This window comes from Lactuca serriola, chromosome 8, assembly GCF_051521515.1.
Source record: "Lactuca serriola cultivar US96UC23 chromosome 8, Lser_US96UC23_V15, whole genome shotgun sequence".
NCBI lineage: Eukaryota > Viridiplantae > Streptophyta > Magnoliopsida > Asterales > Asteraceae > Lactuca > Lactuca serriola.
The window spans coordinates 89,623,743-89,634,519 of NC_136415.1; the positions used below are offsets into that span (position 1 = coordinate 89,623,743).

The 10,777-nt window shown below is 30.3% G+C and overlaps 1 protein-coding gene across 1 annotated transcript; it reads left to right on the forward strand.

The window, feature by feature from the left end:
- Nucleotides 1–548: 548 nt before the first annotated feature.
- Nucleotides 549–10,535, forward strand: LOC145068574 (UDP-N-acetylglucosamine transporter UGNT1-like). The gene is made up of 11 exons (XM_079015555.1): nucleotides 549–786; nucleotides 2,643–2,719; nucleotides 3,137–3,301; nucleotides 3,390–3,523; nucleotides 8,994–9,124; nucleotides 9,196–9,240; nucleotides 9,537–9,634; nucleotides 9,722–9,829; nucleotides 9,924–9,980; nucleotides 10,066–10,172; nucleotides 10,372–10,535. Exons 1-10 carry the CDS (start codon nucleotides 660–662, stop codon nucleotides 10,138–10,140), a joined length of 1,017 nt encoding a protein of 338 aa, XP_078871681.1. The 5' UTR covers nucleotides 549–659; the 3' UTR covers nucleotides 10,141–10,172; nucleotides 10,372–10,535.
- Nucleotides 10,536–10,777: the final 242 nt, after the last annotated feature.

Below are 10,777 nucleotides of genomic sequence, written 5' to 3' on the forward strand. Positions count from 1 at the left end.
CATGAATATTTTTTCATAATTTAGTTTTAGCCCATAAACTTTGCGGAATAAAAATTAAGACCACCAACTCTTAGATAAGTGACATCTTAGTTTTTTAAGCAAAATAAAAAGGAGGTAAGTTACGTTATATATTTTAAAGATTTTCTTTTAAGTTAGTAAGTTCTCTTCTTGTGTTGTATGCTTTACTTTATGAAAATTAGAGAAATATGTGTGGTATAGCATAGTAATATATAAGTTCTTTTAGGTAGTATTTTTTTAAGATGCAAGTTATTTATATAGAAATCTTTTGTATTTAAAATCTGAGCCTTTATATCTTGAGAAGTTGGTATATTTGTGGTTTGTTTTTATGTCAATGGATTATGGAGTTGTTAATAATCGATGGAATGTACATTGATGTGTTCAAATTTTCGAATCTTTTAAAGTTTAAGGACTAAGTTTGAACTTATCTCAAAACTTATGTCCTAAATAGGAATATCTTAAAGTTAGTGCATTATAGAATCTTTGCGGACCCTCACTTTTTAATCACCTTCTTCTTCTTCTTCTTTCCATCTCTCTAATTCTCTTCCGGCGAGTCCGAGCGAGAGAGTGAGAGAGAGACATACAAACACTGTAACACAAATCCAGAATTTCCATATATTTTGGAAACACCATCGGAAAAAATGGAGTTCAAGGATCGGAAAACTTTGCCAGTTTCCAAATCTGGTAACGACGACGACCGTCGAAATGTCTCCTCTCCGATGACCAGAACCGGCGTATACGCCGCCGTCTCTTACATGGCTTGTGCAGGTTCTCTTTCTCTCTCTCTCTCTCTCTCTCTCTCTCTCTAGAATCAAACTCCATTTTCGTTTCAGAACATTTACGAAGGTCGTTAACGATGCATTTCATGGACATCGGTGTGTTCGTATTATCACACACGAAATTCACAGAATGAAAGTGGATCTGTAAAAGAGGACCCACTGATTATGGTGTAACAGTTTATGTGTGTCGTGAGGTTCTAAGAACCATTCATGGTGCGACATGGTTAAAACACTGTATGATCTGATGTATATCTTACCAAAACTATTTGACCATAAGTTAATTAAATATTTAAAATTTATTTCATTATAGAGAATTTTAATAAAATAGTTTAAAGTAGTTAAATATTGGACTCTTTTAGGTGGAAAGAGCAATAGCATTACTGGGTTTTGCCATTTGGTGCAAATTCCCTCACTTTTGGAATATTATCCGGTTCTTCATAATTTTCTACATAAGTACCTTACTATTTATGTCCCCAAAAATCTTTCCGATACATTAGTTATCTGTTATTGATTAAACAACATCAGTACAGTAATTAATTAAACAATTTTTTTAAAATACATGTTATATAGTAATTGATTAAATAATTTTCTTAAAATATATGTTATATGGTACTAGCTGAAAATTAGATGATAATTTATAAAATAACTGATAAAAAATAATGTTTGATAAAAGATAACTGATAAAGTAATGGAAGATATAAAATGACGTAAAAATACATTTAGATAAATATGTTTTTATAGTTAATTAATGGTATATTTGGGAAAAAATTTAAAAATTTCTAAAAGACTAGTTTAAGTAACTTATTAAAATAATAATTTATATTTTACTTTTTATAACAAATCAAATTTGAAAATAAATTAGTTTATCAGTTAATTATAACTTGGAAAGAAAAAAATGTTATGTATTGATAGATATGGAAAATTTCAGCAAAATTGTTTGAAATCTCATCGTGCGATTAAAAATATAGAATTGTGTTTTTGAATTTGACATTTGTTTTCATTTGGATTTTTTTTTTGGTAAAGATTGTTTTATTAAAATATATTATTCAATTAAATATAGGAAAGAGAATTACAAGCATTCTTGTCTGATGTTTGTTTGTGGCCACGATACATGCAATATTGTACCAGCTGGTTTTTAAGTACGAATTTTCTGTTACATGTACTTCAAAGATCTCTTTTTTGACACAAAGGTGGGCGTTTGGAGCATTAATTGCCAAAAAGATACTAATATCTTAATGCCATAAAGGTTGATAGAAAAGATCAAAAGCATTTAACTTTGTGTTACTTTTAGTTTGATAATGAAATTCGAAAATTAATTTAAAATGGAGTTACAAGTTTACGTTTATAATAATGTGGGTTAATTTGGTTCTTCCCATTTTATTAAAATCGAATGAAGTTAGAAAAAATGACAACCAACTTTTGTTTATATCTTTTTCAGTAGATTAAAAAAGTTTATTAGTCATGTCGTTATACATCTATAAATAGTCAATTACCCAAAGGCATCATAGTCGTTTGATTTAATTAACAATAAAACACTTTAGTTTACCACATTTTGGTATTACTTTTAAAAGATTAATATCATAAATATGTAACCAAGTTCTATTAAAAGATAAGATAAGTAAGTTGCACTTTTGTCTATAAAATACCATTAAAATAAGGGTATTTTGTGAACAAAATATTCAATTTTCTTACCTTATGACATTTTTTTTTAAATCATTGTATTTTGTGGGAAAAAAACAAGTAATTCATTGCTCATTTAGGAAATTAGTTTTTTTTTTTTTGTTTTTTGTTTTTTGTTTTTAATATTATGCTAATTTTGACCATATTTTTATGTTGATTTTGCAGTTCTTTTGATCATGTTCAATAAAGCCGCTCTTTCATCATACAAATTTCCATGTGCCAATGTCATTACTCTTTTCCAGGTTCACCTCATCAACTTAGTCCTCTATTTTGATCTCGAAAAGTCGAACTTAGTAATTTTCAAATCTAAATTTTATGTATGGTAAGTGATTCATGTATAATAGTTTTTTTAATACATAAACATTTATGTTTTATAGAGTTTTTTTAATACATAAACATTTATGTTTTATAGAGCTATACAGTATAACATTTTTCAAACACAAATTGTTTTGTATGGAAAAAAACTATTATGTATGAATTAGATCTCTAACCATATTTTCTTTCTGTTTTAGTTCACCACAAACCTAACTGACAATTTCTCTCCCTAACTTAGAGTGGGGCTGGGTTTAGCAGATGGCCCCCCAACTATAAAGCCATCATTTTTTACTATTAAAAAGTCAATGTTGACTCATGCTACTTTTTCCTTACGTTTGTTGCAGATGATATGTTCTTCGATCCTTCTTTATGCATTAAGATGTAGAAAAATCATTTCTTTTAGAAGTGATAGTGAAATCTCAAGCACAAAAAATATTCCAGGGATTTTCATACCATCAAATACACTAATCAGAACTCTTCCTCTAGCAATCTCGTATTTACTTTACATGGTATACTACAATACCCTTACATGTTCTACTTTTTACCACATATTTTATTTTCTTCATTGTTTGATATGTTTTCTTTTATCTATGAAAGTTGGTTTCAATGGAATCTGTTCGTGGTGTAAGTGTGCCCATGTACACAACACTTAGAAGAACAACTGTTGCATTTACAATGATCGTAGAATATGTTTTGGCACGACAAAAATATTCTATATATGTTATTGGCAGGTACGTTATTAATTTCATGACATAAACAAGATGACCATAGTCTATATATATATATATATATATATATATATATATATATATATATATATATATATATATATATATATATATATATATACACGTTGTTGAAAAAAAAGGCTTATGTGTCGTGCAAAAATTTAACGAAATCTTCCATATGCTTATATAATATTTGAGTCCCACATCTTTTATATGATAAAAGGGATAATGACTTAAAAGTGTAATATACTTTTCGATTTATACACACATTTAGTCATTGATTTTTTTTCTTCAACATTTTTCCTTTCAACTTGTTTAACTGTAACTACTCAAGGCAAGCTAGAAAAAAATGACTTAATATGTTAATATATTTATTATTTTGTACACATTTAGTCCTTAATATATTTTTTTTCACATTTAGTTCTTAATATTTTTTTGTTGCAAAATAAGTCTTTGTTGTTTTTGTTCACATTCAGTACTTATGAATGATTTCTTTAGGTTTTTCTCACGACATCCTACATAGGACAATCATTAATGAAGTGTTCTGGGGTGTTCATGCTTATGACCACTGTGATCTCGATTGCTTGGTGTTTAGGTCTTGTGTTCTGAACGTCGTAACTTTTTCACACGATCTCAGATTTTAACAATCTTTATACCTACGTCTTCGTATTTGAGTCTACTATAATTTTCATTTAAATTACTCTCGTTAAAAAGTAATATATTTTTACTAACGATTTTATAAAAAACGTTCATACATACATTCATAGAGAACGCATGTATATACAGATCATAAAAAATATATATTGTTTTTAACGGGAGTAATCTAAATGAAAGTTGCAGTTGACTTAAATAAGAACATGTGGTTATAGAGATATTTAAAATATGAGATCATATGAAGAAGTTATGACGTTCATAACACAAAAAATACGAACGCATGGATATAAAGGTCGTTAAAATTCGAGATCGTATAAAGAAGTTACGACGTTCGGAACACAAGACCTAAGCAACATAACAGCTGAGGTCGTGGTGATCATAAGCATCAACAGTCCAGGACACCCCATTGATGATTGTCCCACTTAGGGTGTTGTGAGAAAAATGTAAAGAAACCGCTCATAAGTATTGAATGTGTACAAAAACAACAAAGACTTATTTTGCAACAAAAAAATATTGAGGACTAAATGTGCAAAAAAGTATTAAGGTTTAAATGTGTACAAAGTGAGAAATATATTACCCTATTAATTCATTTTTTTTGGCTTACCTGGAGTAGCGGGTCATAAGGACTGAATGTGTATAGTTAAATAAGTTGAAGGGGAAAATATGGACAAAAAAAACTCAGTGACCAAATATGTACAAATCGAAAAATATATTACTCTTTTAAGTCATTATCCCATGATAGAACTAGGCATGCTCATGCGCCTTTAAACGGCCATGACCCGGTTAATGATTTGTTCAGCAGGTCCATTGTAATCGGTTTTCAGTTTGGTAAAATTCTTAAAATTTATAGTCATTTTAAAAGGAAATCTCCAAAAAAGTCTCAATATTCTCTAATTTATGAATAAGTCCCAATATAGCTTTTTTTATGAAAAACATGATTTACCAGCAAAAATAACAGTTTGAACATTTTTTCTCCGTTTATAGGTTTATTGTTGACATGGTTCCATTAAAGTCTCATTATTTTACCATAATTTATGAATAAGTCTCAAACTAAAATTAAGTGATAATTTAACTCATTTCTCCATGTAACATACATTTTACTAGGTTCATTGCTAACATGGACGCTTAGTCATTAAATGATCTAATGAGTTGGATACGATAGGTTATGTAATGTTACATTTACCGTAAAAATTGATATTCATCTCATCAACTACTATGTGTTCAGGTCTATAATGTATCTTGTAAAATGTGTGTTTTTGGAAGAAAAAAAGGTTGGAAATGAGCTGAGGAGATGGATATGTTGGGTTACATAAGATTAGATAGACAATTTGAATTATTTTATAAACTTCATAAGTGACGAAGTTGTTGCTAATTTATGTAATTATTTTAGTCTTCTTTGGATGTATTTACATTTCAAAAAATATACAATACAACAAGATACCAAGTTTTGTTGAAAATATAACATTATATAACCCAACATATCCATCTTTTCAACTCATTTAATGACTAGGCGTCTATGTCAGCAATGAAACCGATAAAATATATGTTACATGGAGAAAATGTCCAAATGATCACTTCATTTTAGTTTGTGACTTATTCATAAATTAGGGTAAAATAATATTACTTTAATGGAATCAGATCAACAATGAAATCTTGAAAAAGGGTTAAATCATCATTTTTACTGCTAATTCATGTTCTTTCGTAAACAAATTTTAGTTTGGGACTTATTCGTAAATTAGGGTATAAAATTTGGACATATTTGGAGATTTCCCTATTTTAAAAGGGAAAATATAAAAAAATTCAACATATTATCCCTTACTATTAAAAAAACATTATGTTATTTTCTGTCTGTTAAACTTATTATATTTTTATAACATCTCAAAAATCAGAGTAAATTTCAAATTTTCAAAAACCATCCAATAATCATAATTGTTTACAGTTTTAAAGTGTTTATCAAATATCAGTGTATCCAAAAGTCCAAATAACATAAAACTGAAGGATGTGCATGATCATGCTTTCACCTTGCCACGGTCATCTAAAGTACATGAAATAATAAACTGAAACTGTCAGCCAAAGCTTAGTAAATTCCTCTAAAGTACCACCACACAAACATATAATCAAAAAAATATCAGGTCCACAACCACCTGGTTAGATTACCTTAGCCGACAACCTTGCAGTTGGAATGTCCCGACCCACAACCTTCAAGTTGGTTTGCCCACTACATAACGAGTCTACAAACTCCTGGTTGGATTACCCTTGGCCTACAACCTCTTGGTTGGAGTGCCTCGGTCTGTTGACTGACAACACAAAGAAGTATAGTCTCAACCCCACATACTATGCTGACATATACATAATAAATAACATATATCTAGCAATAGATAATCATTTAACCAATCAATTATACTAACAGACAAATCTACAAATCTCTGTCGCATAACAACATCCTATATAAGGGGATACATAAACTAATGGGCCGACATTGGTGCCTTCGGCCCATAAGAACAGTGAGGAAAATTCACCTCTCAGTCTGAAATGATTGTTGAATAGGACACAAATCCGAATGTCAGCTCTACCGATCACATATCCATAAAATAGTGACCAATCTTAGACACAACTGAAAATAGCCAAAATACCCTTAGGTCAACTTGGTCAAAATTTGGTCAAAGTCAAAGTCAACTACAACTGGTCGCCACGCCGTGGCCACTAAATGAAAAAAACAGACGAGTCTTAGCCCAACCACCACACCGTGGAGACTTAGTCCACGCCGTTGGCACTGGGCTCATAACAACTTAATGGATTAAGTCAATTTCCTTGATCTTTAAGGGCTCCAAAGCCCAATTCTGGTCCATTCTAAGTGGATAAAGTTTCCAACTTTATCGTTTTAGACTCTCTAAGGGATATAGATCCCATTTCTAGATCTAAATAGGGCAAAAACATAACTTGGATTAGCCTATTAAACACTTTTTTCTTGAAGGCTACTAGATCCCTATTTCTAGAATGTTTCTAGCATTAAATAATAATATAAAAATCCTTACTTTCTAGACATGCATGTCTAATGCATGCCTTGGACTCTAATAGGTCAAAATGAGGGTTTTTGGCCAAATCTTCAATGCATGATGCTAAAACTCAATATTATTCTAGATCCAAAGCATTAAAGGTCCAAAATGACCCGATGATTCATAAACTTGCAAACTTTATGAGATCTCACCGCCTAATAATCAAGGACATGAAGAATAAGGCATGGAAACCTAGATCTATGCACAATAAACCAAAAAGCTTGGCACTTGGGGACTTATAAGAGTCTAGAATATGCAAAATAAAATGGTCAGACGAGTTTCTTATTGAATCCAAGTCTAGAAGTCACCTCATTCTTCTAATCCCCAAAAATCAACACAAAAAGCTTAGAGAGCAAAAAATGGAGGTTAGGGTTTGATTGGAGGTTGAGAGAGTGTGATGGAGGCTGAGGATGAGCAACCCTAGCCATCACATTCCCTTAAATAGGGCGTAAACCCCGAATATTAGGGCTTCTCATTAAACAGCTTCTACTTCATGGCAGTCATTTAAAATTCGCAATACATCGGGCATCGCCATGTCATGGGATGCCTTCACCACGACATGGTACCACCCAAAATCCAAAATACATTACCTTCAAATACCTCTAAGAATCCGGATGTTACAATTTTCTTATTTTTATTAAAATAATGATCCACATACGGACAATACAAGAAAGCGGGTTCCATAACCTACCGAACCTACCAGAGACAAAAATAAGTACATGAGAACATTGATTTAGAATATAAAATATTTGAGGACTAATAATTAAAGCTTTTGGAAATTAATAATATCATAATTTCTCAAAAAATAATAATACCTTTTTAGAATAAAAATTATAGTTTCTAAAATACGATGTAATTATTATGGCTCCATGTAGACTATGCAATTTTAGTGTGTTATCATGATGTAAAACCTTTATTTAATCAAATGGCTCCATGTAGACTATGCAATTTTAGTGTGTTATCATGATGTAAAACCTTTATTTAATCAAGCACATAAAATATAATGGTTTTAACGGACACAAAAAATAATATAATGTTTTTTTTGAACATTGAGAGATGCGTTCAGTTTTTCTAGCTTTAAAGGCAAATTTGGCTAATCAGTACCATGTTTTTATAATTGAAAATTTTAACCAATTTCTGGCGAGCCTAAATCCAAAATCGCTGAAGTGGTTATTATGCGCACCTCTAGAGCTTCACAAAAACAGGTCTATACGAGCTTTTAACAAGTTCATGAGCCATAGACCAATATTCATAACCGGTCTCCGGTTGAGTCATGAAAATATAAAACTAGTGTAATTGAGCCACCATAAATGGTTATAACTTAACTTTAAACGATTATTTTAAGAAAATCTAAAAACTAAATCATAAAAAATAATTCACTAAATGACAAAAATGCTACAAAATATTGCATTTTAACCTATTTGGTTTCGAAAAGGATTAAATGGTCAAATCGGTAGGCTTTATACGATCATGACAAGACTTTTTATTCGGTTTTGTGTCGAGGTTGGCCCAACTCGAATAAATGGTCCTTATGACTATATTTGATGTTAAAAAATGTCCCAAATAAGCTCAATGGTCCTTATAACTACATCTGATAATAAAAAATTATGTTATTTATACCATGTGTTCATATATATATATATATATATATATATATATATATATATATATATATATATATATATATATATATATAAAGTTGTAAGAATCTAGAGATCAGTGGTTTTATGGTGTAGGTTTTTGATCAAATCACTTGATTTCAGTGTAGGGATAATCATACTTGGTGCCTTTGTAGCCGGAGCTCGAGATTTATCATTTGATTCCTATGCCTACGCCATTGTTTTTTCCGCAAACATTTGTACTGCAATATATCTAGCTTCAATAGCTCGAATAGGTACTACTATATTTTCACATCGACACCTCGTTCTTGGATACTTTTGTAACACAAATTCTTGCTTTTATTAGGAAAATCTAGCGGCCTCAATAGCTTCGGCCTTATGTGGTGCAATGGTAAGACCCTCCTGACTCCAAGAAAAAGAACCCGATATATTTTGATTTTAGAATTATAAACTACTTTAAGTCAACATGAAGATTCTTATATTTGTGTATTTGTTATCAAAACCAAAGTTTTCATCTTTGTATGTCTACTCGAACAGTAAGAAGGTATGAATCAACATGTGAGGTTTCATGTTCAAGTATGGAATGTTGGACATCACCTTTGTTACTCTTGAGAGTATTATAATTGATCATGTTGGACATGTGATTAGTACCCTTTAACACATATTGAAGTTTTTATCATTTTACAGGGTTAATATGTACTCCAATCTTGTTACTATGGACATGGGCTTGCGGTGATCTTCAACTCACGGCAAACTTCTCTTACTTGTCATCTCCTGGATTTCAGGTGTGAGTTTTTAAAGTTAAATTAACAGTATATGTAAATTCATATGATTATTTAAAGTTTATTTAGTCTTCAAGTGTTATTATATAGGTTGTCATGCTTTTTTCATGTGTCATGGCTTTCTTGTTGAATTATGCGGTTTTCTTGAACACGACTTTAAACTCGGCTGTTACACAAACAATATGTGGAAACTTAAAGGTGCACAATATAATATTAATTACATATTATCTATTTTAGAGTTTAGGGTTAAGAATTTAGTGTTGTATTTGATACAAACACTGAAATTTTATAGGATCTTTTCACAATCGGACTCGGGTGGCTTCTCTTTGGCGGTCTTCCATTTGATTTGGTATCTAACCACCCTTTATCGAATTTAGACGCAAACAAAGCTTACAATTGATCTATTTTATGTTTTTTTTGTTGAATTTAATCAGTTGAATGTGGTTGGCCAATCTCTTGGGTTTCTTGGATCTTGCACCTATGCATTTTGCAAAATCAAAGGGTTGTAACCCCATAGAAGAAGGATAATTATGTGTAAAAGGTAATCATATTCATATTTCTTGTACATTATGTATTGGTAGATGTGTGTTCAAAAATGGTAAGTTTACGACTTTTTACATAACTTTGGATCTTCATTAACAACCCAAATCAATGTATATTCTATGAAAGTGGAATTTATATGTAAAAATTTGATGACAATATGTTAACTAATTAAGGTTGCTTTTTTATTTTGTTAACAGGTTCGTTTGTAGCTTCACATGATAGACAATTTTGTTGGATCAAAAGCCAAATGCTGATATATCTTGTTATTTGTTAGTTTGCCTCTTATCAACTCATTTTTTTAGATACTCTTTTTCGTCATGAATGATTGTTTTTTTTTATCAAAAAAATCATAGTTATTTAATTTTCCCATTAGTTGTTTACATATGTTTGACATGATTTAACTTTTTATAATTTATGTTCATTCAACACTTAATCTTCACTATTATCATACAACAATATCTTATAAATTATACATGATCATATGTCCTTTGTCTAAATCTTGAAACTCAAAATTTCAAGTATGAAATCATTTCCTTTCAGTAAGAAATTTTGTGTTATGACAAAATAAGAATATGAAGTTAAATATATTAAAGGTAACTAAAA

What these genes read in the sequence shown, in the direction of transcription:
- LOC145068574 (XM_079015555.1), top strand. Translation starts at nt 660, where the DNA reads ATGGAGTTCAAGGATCGGAAAACTTTGCCAGTTTCCAAATCTGGTAAC. An exon ending in CTCTTACATGGCTTGTGCAG is followed by an intron (nt 787 to 2,642) that starts GTTCTCTTTCTC and finishes TTGATTTTGCAG; the next exon opens with TTCTTTTGATCATGTTCAAT. An exon ending in AGCTTCAATAGCTCGAATAG is followed by an intron (nt 9,125 to 9,195) that starts GTACTACTATAT and finishes TGCTTTTATTAG; the next exon opens with GAAAATCTAGCGGCCTCAAT.